General features: G+C 47.3%; 3 protein-coding genes across 5 annotated transcripts; 1 reads left to right on the forward strand and 2 right to left on the reverse strand.

Moving 5' to 3' along the window:
• Positions 1-61: 61 nt before the first annotated feature.
• On the reverse strand, positions 62-4,753 carry LOC135612010 (BTB/POZ domain-containing protein NPY3-like). Of its 3 annotated transcripts, XM_065107719.1 has the most exons (6): positions 4,616-4,727; positions 4,317-4,543; positions 3,092-3,862; positions 2,556-2,625; positions 1,159-2,340; positions 62-1,078 (listed from the first exon to the last, which is right to left on the reverse strand). In XM_065107719.1, exons 3-6 carry the CDS (start codon positions 3,151-3,153, stop codon positions 497-499), a joined length of 1,896 nt encoding a protein of 631 aa, XP_064963791.1. In that variant the 5' UTR covers positions 3,154-3,862; positions 4,317-4,543; positions 4,616-4,727; the 3' UTR covers positions 62-496. The 3 variants fall into 3 exon arrangements, with proteins under 3 accessions (XP_064963791.1, XP_064963792.1, XP_064963793.1); XM_065107720.1 differs by lacking the exon at positions 4,317-4,543 and having other exon boundaries at positions 4,616-4,753; XM_065107721.1 differs by lacking the exon at positions 4,317-4,543 and having other exon boundaries at positions 4,603-4,737.
• Positions 4,754-7,758: 3,005 nt separating this feature from the next.
• LOC135612013 (zinc finger protein 1-like) lies at positions 7,759-8,731 on the reverse strand. Its single transcript, XM_065107729.1, has one exon. The coding sequence runs from the start codon at positions 8,618-8,620 to the stop codon at positions 7,931-7,933; it is 690 nt and encodes a 229-aa protein (XP_064963801.1). The 5' UTR covers positions 8,621-8,731; the 3' UTR covers positions 7,759-7,930.
• A 1,051-nt stretch (positions 8,732-9,782) lies between these two features.
• LOC135612012 (adenine phosphoribosyltransferase 1-like) lies at positions 9,783-13,799 on the forward strand. Its single transcript, XM_065107727.1, has 6 exons — positions 9,783-10,047; positions 10,152-10,262; positions 11,281-11,373; positions 11,456-11,605; positions 13,211-13,269; positions 13,515-13,799. Exons 1-6 carry the CDS (start codon positions 9,798-9,800, stop codon positions 13,566-13,568), a joined length of 717 nt encoding a protein of 238 aa, XP_064963799.1. The 5' UTR covers positions 9,783-9,797; the 3' UTR covers positions 13,569-13,799.
• Positions 13,800-13,810: the final 11 nt, after the last annotated feature.

Genomic DNA, 13,810 nt, shown 5'->3' on the forward strand with positions numbered 1-13,810 from the left:
CGGCCAACTACAGCTGGAACAGAACAAATGTTGCTTTCTGGCTCAGTTGGAACAACACGAATTCTCTAATAATCATAGATTTTTCCTAGTCTGATCCACAACATAAACCAAGACAGAAATCATGAAAAGATCAAACTGGTTCATAACTAATACATCTTCTTCTTCTTCTTCTTTCCAACACTCGTTGTTGAACCAAATGCCAGCCATATCCATGTATTTATTACTCATCCTTGGCTTCCGATTCTGATCCCAAGTAGACTCTGCTGGAACCAGGCGACCCCTCGTGTGGTGGTACATGCACAAGAACCGGTGGTCATCATCCATTCAGAACAACCTATCAAGAAGATCTGCTTCTTAGCCATCCCACCGGACGTCCGAATCCTTTCTCTCTCTAGATTTCGGTCATCTGGCAACTGCGCTTAATTAATGGCACTACCTCAAGATCGTCTAGTATGATGTGTAACTAGTATTGTGTGTACTTGCGCTCTCTCTTCCCCTACGAAACCGAATGCCTGGTGTTCCTCGAATGCGTGGACTTGGCCTCCTCCTGAGCGACGGAGCCGGGGCTCTCCGACATGTCCGAGCTGCTGTTCTCGCCGCCCTGCCCTTTGCCCGACCACAGCTTGCTCAGTATCCTCTTCGGCAGCAGAATTCCCTTCACCTTGCCGTTGCCCTTCTCGTCGCCGTGCTTGCTGACATCACTGCCGCCGCTGCTCCTCTGACTCCCCCCACCTCTACCCACCGGACCGGCGGACTTGAGAGAGTTGAGGTCCCCGCCCGCCGTCGGGACGCCGTCCCAGTCGTCCTCCGTGTTGGTCGTGACGGCCGATCTTGAACTGCCGTACGAACCGCCATTTTCGCGGAGCAGCGCCTTCACGTTGCCGGGGAGTTGGGATACACCGCCGGCAGCGGGAGCCGCAGCAGCTCTCATCTGCACGAAGAAGAGGATCTGGACCACGACCCTGAGCGGGAGCCGCTCGTTCTGCACCGCGTGTACGCAGGCATCCGTCGACAGCTTTCTGCAGTCCATCATGCTGCAGATTCTCCTCTTTTCGCTCTTGCTTAGCCCCGGGTGCTCCTGCACACACCATGAGGGCAACAGATAAGGATCGATTCTGAGCTGCGATCAGAGAAGCGCACGGCGTCCGGTGATTTTACCTTGAGGTACACATCGATGGCACGGTAAAGCCCGTCGTGCACCGGCGTCGAGGCAGCCGACACCATTTCAGCCAGTTCCACAAACTTGGGAAGAGGTAGATCGGGGTCTTTCGCGACTTCGGCGAGGTACTCATACACCAGATTCGCAACGGCAACTTTCGAGCTTGGAGAAACGAACACCGGGCTCCTCACCTCCACGACCTCCTCGGAGGCCTCGGGACTGGTTCGAGCAGTGCCGTCGTCCTGCGTCACGAACTCCTCCACGACGCTTGCAACCAAGTCGACGTCGTACACGGTCTCCCCTGTCGCAGAAGGCAGCAGCAGGTCGGAAGCAGCAGCTTCCTGTAACTGGCGTCCCGCTCGCCTGATCAACTCTTTCTTGCAAGTCTCTCCACATTCCAGTGCGCTTGCGTACCTCAACAACTTCAGCAGGAAGCTGCACGAAACGGAACCCGGTTCCGTGGGTAATAACCAAACGATGGTCTCCAGTATCGTCCGAGACCTCGTGGGATCGCTTCCGCAGGTCACCGAGCCTTTGGCGAAACCCGGAAGCCTCCTGTATGCGTAGGCCTTCAGAGCTTCCCCGACCACATCGTCAGCGATCTTCCCCTTCGTCCTGATGGCGATTAACACCCGCTTGTACGAATCCATCTCGAGATCGCAGAGGTCCTCCACCCACCAATCCTTGGGCACCGACTGCTGCTTCCTGACGCCATTCCAAGGTGGGTCGAGGCCGTTTTCGGATGGAAGTTTCTTCCTGTTGTAGGTGTAGGACCAGTCGACCTCGGACGGGTCGACGGAGGCCTTGGAGGCGATCGAGTCGGTGCAGCGGACGACCAGCTTCAAGTCCTCCGCCCAGGGAAGCAGGGACCTGGTGGTGTGCAGAACTATGATGGAGTCCTTCCACGCGCGTAGGATGCTGGAGCTCAAGAACACCTCGATCTTGTAGATGAGATTCCCTTTCTCCACCGCCTCGTGCATCTCCAGGTACTCTGCCGCGCACCGAGCTGCCACCGCGTTGTACGCGTTGAGGGTGACGATCATGCCGTAGCAAAACTTAGCACAGATTTCGAAGGCGGCAGGGCCACCGGGGATGTCGGGAATGTCGATCTCCTCGTCCTCCTCCTCTTCCGTGGCCGCCACCAGCTTCTGCAGTCGCGGGCTTTTGGATAGAAGAGGGAACTGCGCGTGATAGTTGTGTGAGCATCACGATACACAAGCAAGTACAAGTCACCAGATCCTCGCATGATGGATATAATATGGTGTTCGCTTATGATGATCGACAGTGAAGATTATGGTAAATGCGATCTTAAAGCATATGACAGCAGACTATCGATTCATCGGAATCGATCTTTCTTTCTGCAAGCAAGATGATACCGAGTTCAGGCTAACACTACCTTATGCAGATGAAACTTCACATCTCCCACATTAACAACGATATCGGTCGCCAGCTCCGTCGCCACGAATCTGTAAATAGATTTCAAGATTAGGTTTCTGGCAAAAGATGGAGCCTCAGGAAATCTAAATGAACCACAACAACAACTATGGACTCAGATATGCTACCGTAGTTTCATAGAATGCTTTTCGAGACATAGGATCATTTTATATTGCGACCGGTGGATAGATATATGGACTCATACGAGTGAGCCAACACATATCATACATACTCCACATCTAAGATTGTGAATGCAATACAAGACACAAGGAGAAACGAATCACCAAACACCACTGACACTGAGGTTCCAAAGCTACGAAAGCACATCATGGATCGGCATGCACTCTGAGGAGCAATATTAATATGCAGCAGTTTCTTGCTAAGATCTATGGAAAGCCGAGTTGGCTTGGAGCATTGCTAATTCCTTTTTGCTGCTGATGGAAGCCTATTTTAGTAGCTTATGAGTGAATAATTAGGTTTCAAGGGCTGTTTTTTTACCTGATATTGTTTTCATCGGACTGGAAGGCATCGGGCTTCGATCCAAGCTTCATATACTTCATCTTGCCAAAGTAAAGAGGCGGAGGAAGAAGAAGAAGAAGAAGAAGAAAAAGGAAGTCTTTGCTGCTACACTCCAAGAAGCTGAAGACCTTTTATCCCACCCTCAGCTCATGATAACCACAGCGAAACAGTCGCCCCACATGCCCGGCAATCATCAACAACCGCACTAAACAAAACCCACCATGTGAATGGTGGTGCTCCCTTACAGCAACAAGACCTAATCCGGAGTACGAGCTAGAGATGAAGGATATGGTCTACTGTCTCTCTCTCTCTCTCTCTCTTTCTCTCTCGTGGCAACTGTTCCTTCCAAAACAAGAGCCGCTGGGTCTTTAAGATCTACCCACACCGTGACGGGTTCTCGTTCCGGTAGAGCAAGCAGGCCACCGTAAGATGCGGTCGGACGCAGAGGCAGCGTTGTTTCCCCGGGCAGCGGCAGGCGCCCACGGAGTCCGGAGGCGACTGGGTGGAGCACCGCGCGCGGCACGAGGACGAGGAGGCTCTCTGAGTCCGTAAACAACTCACGGATAGCAAGCACACGCTGACCACTCGTTAATATTAATTTACTCTCCGTCAACCTCCTTCGTTGCTAACTTCCCTTTTTGCCTTCTCCTCTTCCCCCTCTTCTGCTCTGAGATCTGGTGGTGCGATGAGGAGTCTCAGCTGGGAATGCACATTCCCCTCCAGCTCTGCGTCCCAAGTTGTCAATATTGCCTGCAAGGAGAAGACAGCATCTAGGCATGAGGGGCAGGGATGCGGTAAATCCACAGACAATGAGCATCTTTCTCCAGCATGGGAGAAGGGCGTGTAGGGAGACCATCACAACAGCTGCTGAATCGAATCTCATCAAGTTGGGAGGAGAACCCATATGCCACCCTGCACCACTGAAACGAAGGCCCAGAAAGAACAACAAAGCCAGAGAACAGCAAGCTGAACTACAACCTTATCAACCAACCAAAGAAGAGATCAAAAGACTCGACCAATCGTCGGACATGCTAATTTGTCAGATCTCGAAAAGGCTTGGGGACAAAATTAAGCTCAGAGAAAGAGGAGGAGGAGGAGAAAGGAAGCTGACGAAATAAACCGAGCTGATAATATGGAGAGTAGGGGAGAAATGAGAAAGTAGAGGATCAAGCAGTCAGTCACTCCCAAAAGGTAAGAATCTTACCGCTTCGCAGGTGTCCTATCGTGATAACTGCAGCAGCAGCAAGCACATCGTCCTCATCGTGGCCATCTGTCAAGCTACGTTACATCCCCTGTCGGTCGGTCACCTCCTCGGTTCCACGCCACCCCACCCCACCCCACCCTCCAAAGAGAAGAGAAGAGAAGAGAAGAGAAGAGAGAGAGAGAGAGAGAGAGAAGAGGCCAACGTGAGAAAGGCAAAGCCAACGCCACCTACACGCAGCGACCAGGATGAGAGAGAGGATGTCAGGGGAAGTAGACAGAGGACGAACCGTAGAAGGCTACCTCTTTCCTGGCTGATACGCGCCGAAGCTTCTCTGTCCTCTACTGCTCCTCCGAAGCCACCGCAGGTTGCACTCGTTGCTCCTCCCTTCCTTCCCTCCCTCCCCCTACCACCAGCCCATGGCTATAGGATATGAGCTTTGCGCAGTCCCCCTGCTGTCTTCTTTTAAGAGCTTAATCACCGGATTGACGTTTGTGTCCCCGCAACATATATATATATATATATATATATATATATATATTTACCGCAGTAAGATAACATATTACTGCTTAAAATTTAAATGTATAATTTATCTTCACATCATTCACCGTCTCGACATTCTTCTTTCCCCATTCTAAAGTTGGTTTTCTTTTCCTTTCATCACATCATCATCACTTTGGGAGTTTGCTTGCATGCTCAAGTCAAACGTCAACTTCCTCGACTCCTTTTTTTCTCTTTTGGCCTGTCCCGAGTTTGATGCCGCACATTATCAATCGAATAATGGCCATTAAGATAGCTCCTATATTTGAAATCACATCGAAATCGATCATATAATCAAGTCGAGGATGTGGTCATAATGGAAACCTCAAAACCTTCAACTCGGGCGACTTCAATCATTCTCTCCATCAAGGAAAAGTGCCTCGAACAATCAATACTTTTGCTGGAGACTTTCCTACTGTACCGGCATGGCTTGCGGGGTACTCTCATTATTGTGTTGGATTTGGTCCACCCAAGTGATCCATCCTTCTTTATCCTGCCCTTTCAATGTGGAAGATAATAACAAGCATAGACAGAGAGAGAGAGAGAGAGAGAGAGAGAGAGAGAGAGAGAGAACATGAAGAGTAAACATGAAGAAAACATCACATTCCATGTCAAAATCCATGGTGCTGTTCACATGGGACTCTGAAAAGAAGTCCCTCTAAAGTTGGCACTCAAATTGAGCAAACCTCACCGAACAAACACTACCATCTTTTGCTGCCTCCGTCCGCCGATATCGATGCTAATAACAACAACTCTTCCCGCTACTGCTCGAGAGTTCTTCTTCTTCTTCTTCTTCTTCTTCTTCTTCTTCTTCTTCTTCTTCTTCTTGCTACGGTCCCCCAGCACTATCTCACCCCATGTTCGCCACTTTCTCCGGCACGCCGCGACGCTTTGCATCCGCTGCTGACACCGCATCGGGCGATCGGGAATCTGTTCGACATGTTGCGAGCACGCCATTAATTACCTCAAACGCTTTATGCGCAATCCGCACAGAACACGAACACAACGCATAGCGTTCCAGATTGCAGAATGATTGAGCTCTCGCTCCGAAAGCATCATGTGTGGTCTCAGAATGTGAGCGGGCAAGAGCTCAAGCGATTAAGTCGCACCCGTCTCTTCCTTGGACCGGTCACCTACTAAACATATAAGTGTGAGATCCCAGTCAAAAGGCATGCGGACACGAGAGGAGATGCATCCGCTGCGCTCATCGAGATCTCCGTCGAGAGAACATGCATGGCTTTCCAAAGGGAAAGAATACAGTGACCCTAAGTCGAATCATCGTTAGCAGATTTTGTACCTTTGATGCTCTTATCCTAAGCCGAAGAATAGTTCAAAGGCGCCGAGCGCAGTGCATCACACGGCAGTGCTCTACACCCTGGACTGTCCTACTCCGAGCCCATCCCTGTTGCCCTTTATCCCTCCCCTTCGGACCTATCCCTCACCTCACCTAAGCATCCAATGTCCCCACCACCCCCCACCACCTTCCCTTGTCCCAACCCCACAGGTCACCCGCATGCATATACAGGCTTGGCTCCTTCTCCTTGTTCGGAGCGGTGAGAGCTACATGGAGCCTTGGAACACTGCTTCTGGATGTGAATCTTTTCAATGCTTGGTGATGCGCTTACCGACGAAGCATCCACTGCTCCTCTTATCCTCCCGTGTAGTTGTGGTCCGATTAGCGGTGTGAAGCGAGCATGCATCGTGGCGAACTGTTGGGAGTGGGGGACGAGATCATGGGGACATTTGGAACAAAATCCAAACAAAAGCACCGGAGGCCGAGATGCTCAGGCTCAGAGACAGGAGGCGTTCGGCCTCGTGCATGGATGGATTCTCTGTGGATGGATGGGCAGTAGTCATTTTGGACGGAAGCGACCTTTGACTTAGCCAAACATCCCTTCTCCTACACAGATTTGGGTGTTTAGGTTCGCGAGCGTTGTCTGGGCGTGACGACCGTGACCGAGAAAGAAGACACGGCACGGCACGGCACGGCACCTTAAAGGAAGGTGGCCGAGTGCAATGCTTTTTATCTGTTAAGTCTTCCACCTCAGACAGCAAAAAAATGCATCAGCTGATGCATGCACTTGGAAACACCATCTTCGATGTTTCTCGCCCTCATCAACCTCCTGGGAGTCAATCAAATTGCAACCGTACAATGAGAGAGAACATAGGATTAAACTAAATATATGATCATCTGTACTTAAAAGATTAATCTTAGAGTAAACGACAGCCGAGCCGAGATCGGCTGAGTCAAACATCAGCATAGGATGCCATGGACCAGAGATCTGGCAGAGGGAGGAGTCGTCGTCGTCGTCTACATCCATCAGTTTCGAGTCCCGAGTGAGTCATGATGGCGTGTGGGGGATTTAGTTAGCTAACATCATGTGCTAAGAGGATCTTTTAATCCAAAGCAGTCCCACCGGCATGTGGTTACTGTTTGCCTGCCCATAAACCATCGTCGACTTTGCACGCCATACGGTGGATTCTTCCTCCCTTTCGCTTTGCTCGAGGATGGAAAGCTATCGAGGGCTTATACAAACGATTCTATCTTTTGTTGTGATTCCAAGGAACCCTAACCGAGAAGCTAATGGGTTCGATTTAACGGGCCGGACAAGAACGGCCTGTGTTGATCATCGCAGTATGTACAGTACGAATAGTAAGAATTGCTATCAACACTCTTCCAACTCATCGTCGTCGTCGTCGTCGTCGTCGTCGTCGTTGTCGTTCCTACTGATAGGAGGAGGGATAAAAGGAAGAGTTAAAAGAAGACTTCACTAGAGATTATAAATAATAATTTGATTACTTTTTTTATTTAACTAAGAATATTATCTCTATTTAAGTATAAAAGTTTTCCTGCCGACTAAATCCACTATTTTGATGGTAGAAAAATACAACCGGATGAGTAATATATCCATAACCGGCAAACTTTCCTCCATCTCAAATCAATATATAGCCTTCGGTGTTACGTTAGGCAAAGAATAGACTTCAGCTACAAAGAACGAGCGAGCCATTCTCTGTACACACGACGGATGAGTGATGTCTATAAGAACCAAAGAATTAACGCAGTGGAGTTGACTCGCTTATGCCGGGATGACAAGTCTCGGCTTCTTGAAAGCCAGTGGGCTCAGCACCTCCTCCTCCTCCTCCTCCTGCTTCATCGTCGCCAACCAACGCTTGACGTTGTCGAATTCCGAGTCCGGCGACGCTGGCACGTTCAGATCGAACGCCCGGTGGTTCGAGCTCGCCCCCTCCGACGACGTCATCGCCGCCGCGGCGCCGCTGGCGAGGCTCCCGTCGTAGTGGCACCTCTTGTGCCCCCCCAGCGCTTGCCCCGAGGGAAACGTCTTCAGGCACACCGAACACCGGTGCACCCTGGCACCGACGAAGGCCGCGCTAGCCGTGGAAGAGCCCGAGGCCGAGGCTTCCTCGACGCCGCTGCTGGGCTTCCGGTGGCTGGACTTGTGCCCGCCCAGGGCTTGGTACGACCCGAATGCCTTCCCGCAGACGGAACACCTGTGCTCGAGCTTCGCCGGCGGTGCCGAGTCGGAGGCCAACGCCGGCAGGCGATGAGTACCGGACCCTCCTCCACGAGCGAGCATGACGAGGCAGAGCGCCAAATACTCTTCCTCCGTCGGCGGATGGTCGAAGAAGCGCTTGGACCGCTTCCGCTTCGCCCACCCCACGATGTGCGGCAACTCCTCGTCGCTCGTCTCGTCGCTCAGCAGTGGGATCGCAGTAGATACTGTCGTCTCCAGCGTCTGGACCGCCATCGAGTAGTTCCGAGCAGAATCAAGATCTATATGAAGAATGCTAGAAGGCAGAGTTGGGCGTGAAGGGCGGCTGTGCCATACATATATAGAAAGAGAGAGGGAGAGTGAGTGGAAGTAGTAGACTTGGACTTTTTCAGCTGCTTACTTTGAACTGGCTCATCTGCCACACCATAATTAAGCATATGTTTGGAGCTTGACTTGGTAGGACATGCATGCATTAATTGGTGAGCTATCATCACAAACACGGGCGGCATCGACTTCCGGAGAGAAAAATTACAAGGTGGTGGCGGTGGTGGGGAGGCGAACATTGGGTCAACAGTCAAACTAAACGAACGAGGTGGTGGGAAGGAGTGACCTAGTTTCCGGGAAGGAGCTGAGAGAGAGAGAGAGAGAGAGTCTAGAAGAAAACGAGTCGGCCATGGCTTGCTACTTTTGTCTAATGGCCGCGTGGGTGGGCGGAGGAAGTGCGCATAAGGTTGTCTGCAAGTGACGAGCTTCGTCATGTGTTCCTCGTTTGTTTAACGACGTCGTAGGCGGAGGCGGAGGCGGCGGCTTTTCCTTTTCTTACACGCAAATGGAGAAAAGATTGTGTGAGTTGGATTCGTCAGTCACTCAAAATCTAATTCAGCGAAGGGGAAATCCCATGGAAAGGTCAACGTAAGTCAACTTCCCTCTCCATCTTTCAATCCCGCAAAGCAAAGCAATTGGGGATGCGAGTATAATATGACAAAGCCTCGCTAATCGGAAATCTCGAAAATAATGCTTTTCAGATATTAAATTTATTCCACCAAAAAAGGCCCTTCTCTTTACAAGAATAGTTTAAATCACATCAATGGGTTGAGTCTTAAACACGTAAGGGTTCGTTGAATTGACAGATTGACCCGCGCGGCCCATGTCGCTTGCCATCAGAGGCAGCAAGTATGGGACCCAGGTCGACCCTACATTTTGTCTCCAATAGCAACACAGGTAGAATTCGCAAGTATCGATCCGAACGGTCCGGCTGAGATACGGACCACACGTCGTGGATCCTAACCGTCCGTAGCAAAGATGGACGGTCTGGTATGACAGCGCAAGCGGGACCCACTTTCCTTGGTTGGTGGAACGTCAAGTGCCCGCTCGCACCCACGTTGGGACGAGCGTTATCGAACCGATCGTTGTCTTCTTAAGACTCACGGAGATGTTTCCTTTCTCGTCCTCTGCTTCGGCCCCCCTTGCTCGCTCCCTTCGGCTTCCCTCGCCGTCGCCGCTGCCTCCTCGAACCCCACCCTCCCACCTCTACCGTCTCCGCCTCCCCAAGTTCCGCCGCCGCCTCCTCCTCCGTTCCGTCTCCACCGCCGTCAGAGCCATGGCCTCCGAAGGCGGCGAGGACCCCCGCTTGCCGCGGATCGCGTCCACCATACGCGTCATCCCCGACTTCCCCAAGCCCGGTAGACCACCGATCTTGAAAACCCCAGCACTGGAGGGAGTTTCTTGAGACTTCTTGTTCCGGATCGGGGGTTTTGGCGTTCTTGATGGGTTGGCTTCGTTGCAGGTATCATGTTCCAGGATATCACGACCCTGCTGCTCGATCACGAGGCGTTTAGGCACACGATCGATATGTTCGTCGAGAGGTACAGAGACAAAAGGATCACGGTTGTCGCAGGTAATTGCCGTTGCCAAATTTCCAATTAGTGAGGTTTTGTTTTAGTTTATGTCAATGGCGTTTGCTGCACGTGTTCTGTTTTGAGTGTGTGAAAAGAGAATTTATGCTTCTTGTGTTGTTGTTCTTGTTTACATCCTAGAAATTTTCGTTTGAACCAAGTGTGATTTCGATTAATCTGTGAATTCCATCACCATTAAAAGGTCAAGAACCACATTCTAAAGGCACACCATTGGGGTTTACCAAGATTGGAAAACCACAAACTTAGGAAATCTGACGTTCTTCTGTATGGTGTGTAGATTGCTTCTTTGGTTCTGCTTTAGATGGTATGTGCTGTTGAATATTTAGGATATTAAGCGTTCTTTTCTTTATTCGTTAGTTTGCTCTCGCGTCTTTTTTATTATGAATGCTTTGGATACGAGAGAAATAAATGAAAGAAATTACTGACAAAATATTTGCTGCTCTGGATGCATGAATATATGTTTCCTAGTTTATTGTTCTTGTTTACATCCTGAAGATTTATTATGCATTAAGAAGGATTTGGGGTAATCTATTGATTCCAACACTAGGAAATGTCAAGAACCACTTTCTAAAGGCACACCATTGCGTTTACAATGATTACAAACCTAGGAAATCTGACATTCATCTGTACAATGTGCAGGTTACTTCTTTGATGCTGTTTTATATGGTTATTATGACTATTGCTGTCTCATCTTCTTGAGACTGTGAATGACGTGGTTATGAGAGAAATCAATGAAAACAGCTAATGACAATATTTAATAAGAGAAACTTTCACTTTCTTTTCTTTGTTTCCGATAGTAGAGTCAAGTCAGATTTTGAATCTTCTTTGGTCAGTTATTGTATAGTATGCTGTCTGTATGTATCAAGAACCCTATCTTGAAATGGAAATACATAATAAGATGTTGAATATATCGACTGTTATGCATCACATTTGGTTATATCCTATAAGATGCTTGTGATAAACTGTCATTCCTCAGCTTGGTGTATGTGATATACACAGGAATTGAAGCAAGAGGATTCATATTTGGCCCTCCCATTGCATTAGCCATCGGATGTAAGTTCGTTCCTATGAGAAAGCCAAAGAAGCTACCTGGTATGTTTTTTTTTCTCTTCCCATCATTTTCTTGTTAGATGTGTGTTGTACATAATAGCTGATAATTTATGCTGGCTACCAGGAGAAGTTATTTCCGAGGAGTATTCCCTAGAATATGGTACAGACGTAATGGAGATGCATGTAGGAGCTGTACAGCCAGGAGATCGAGCCCTTGTCATTGATGATTTAATTGCAACAGGAGGGACATTAGCTGCTGCTATCAGGCTCCTTGGTAAGTTGAATTGGTTGGTTTTTCTGCCATAAGTCATTGTTACATCCACCCATGCTAGACATGCTGAGTCACGGATACATCAGATGTCACTAATTTTTTTCCTATATGATCATAACTAGAGAAGTTAACTGATAATGATGGATGAGCATGTTGAAGAACAATTACCTGTGAGAAGGTTTTAACCTCCAATGATGGCTGAAGTTGTTAATGTCGGTTTGTAGATATTATATATGTTCGACTCTTCTAGACAATCATATTTAGAGAAATATATTGATGATGGTAGAGACATCAAAGAACAATCACCTTGGGAGCATGTTAACACATGATGTTTAAAGATGTCTTTAGTTTTTTGAATATGAGCTAGTTCTGTTATGGGCTAATGATTGTTCTTTTACAGTTTAAGACATGTCATCTGTGTGTGTGAATATTTTGAAATTGTTTTGTTTTCCATGAAAGATGTCATCATGTCAACCAAATATTTCAAACATGTTATTGGGTCAAGCCTGCCACAGTGTGTTGCTTCCTAATTTTGACGATATAGAAGTCAATAATTTTAAATTCGGAAGTACAGTTTCATTTGTTATATTAATATTTGTAATTTATAAAAACATTGTTTTGCTTTGCACTTAAGATCTACTTTAAGCAATGGCATCCATGTTTCAATCATATGGTGTTCATTAACGAAATATAGCGTTAGTCTAGCTTTTAATTTTTTTTTCAAGGATAGTGTAGTTATCTGGATTCAAGCATTGGTGCTGAGGTTGCTCTATGGGTCAAGTGTTCAAATCATGGAAACATCATCTCTATATGCTTAAGTTGGGTATGAATTATGTTACGGCAGATCAGGTTCAGATGGGTAGTAAATGTATCCAGTGTGTCCAAACGGACCCAACCCTGATGTGGATCAAGTTGTTTGAGTTGGACCTGATATGTATGCATGTATGTGTGTGTGTGTGTGTGTGTGTATATACACACACAGATGTATATACACACACACACACACACACACACACACATATATATATATACACACATGTGTGTGTGTGTGTATATGTGTGAGCTATATTTGGTTTTTTATTTTATTTGGAAAAGAAAATAGATTTTACCTTTGGTACATGACATGTTCGGTTGGCTCAATAAGTTTAGGTCAAGATATCCACCTCTATTATATTGTAGAAGAGGCAAGAATGTGAATATATGGTCTGCCAGTCTGCTTTTATGGACAATAGCTCGGTACATGAGGCTGCTTTTTCGGTAAATTAGTAACCTTCTAACATTTCTAGCATTTTTATATCTTATTTTAGTAATTTTGAATGTGAAGGTTTCTTCAAGCAAATCAATATTTATTCCAGTTCTAATTTATTATGTAGTCTTTTAGTGTAGAAAAATAAACATAAATCTGAAATCTTTGAAGAGGGTAGTTTAGGAAAGTTCACAAGGTTGCCACACTTATTACAGACTGTTACATCAGTCTTTTTTTTAATCCTATAACCCAAGTAGTAGGGGTCATTCCATTCCATGTGGACTATATGATGGCAATCATTCCATTCCATTCCATGTAGACTATATGATGGCAATCAATACATTGTGATTCTTTTTTTGCAGAACGTGTTGGAGCTGAGGTGGTTGAATGTGCTTGTGTCATCGAATTGCCGGAGCTTCAGGTTTGTTTGTTATCTTTGACTTTTAGGAGAGACACTGTTGGGAAGAAACAAGTAATTAATGGATGTGAGGAAGGATGAAACACATTTAACCAAGTTAATAATATGTCTCGCTCGTTATTTTCAATTGTCAATTTGCAGGGAATAAAGAAAAACTAGTTTTTTGCCGGTTATATTTTCTTCAAAAATTCTAGTAAGTGAATAATAATGTTTTTATTTTTATTTTTTTTATAATTGGGTTGGTTCAGGGATATCAGAGGTTAGGCGGTAAGCCACTCTTTGTTCTCGTGAAAGCGGCTTGATCGTGAGCAAAGCATTCGGAGGCCCCCCAAATTGGAATTTCCGCTGGCTTCTCTGGAATAAATAAATCGTTTATTTAGCTGCTGCTGCTACTGCTACTCCTACTGCTACTGACTGACTCTCAGATCAAAAGTTTGTATCACAAATGTTAATTCGGAGTTCGTTTCCCGTTGTTGTTGTTGTTGGTGGTGGTGGTGGTTATATTATTATTATCAATTGGTTTCACCTAAAAATGGTCTTGTTA

The sequence above is a fragment of the Musa acuminata genome, chromosome BXJ2-5 (assembly GCF_036884655.1).
Source record: "Musa acuminata AAA Group cultivar baxijiao chromosome BXJ2-5, Cavendish_Baxijiao_AAA, whole genome shotgun sequence".
Taxonomy (NCBI): Eukaryota; Viridiplantae; Streptophyta; class Magnoliopsida; order Zingiberales; family Musaceae; genus Musa; species Musa acuminata.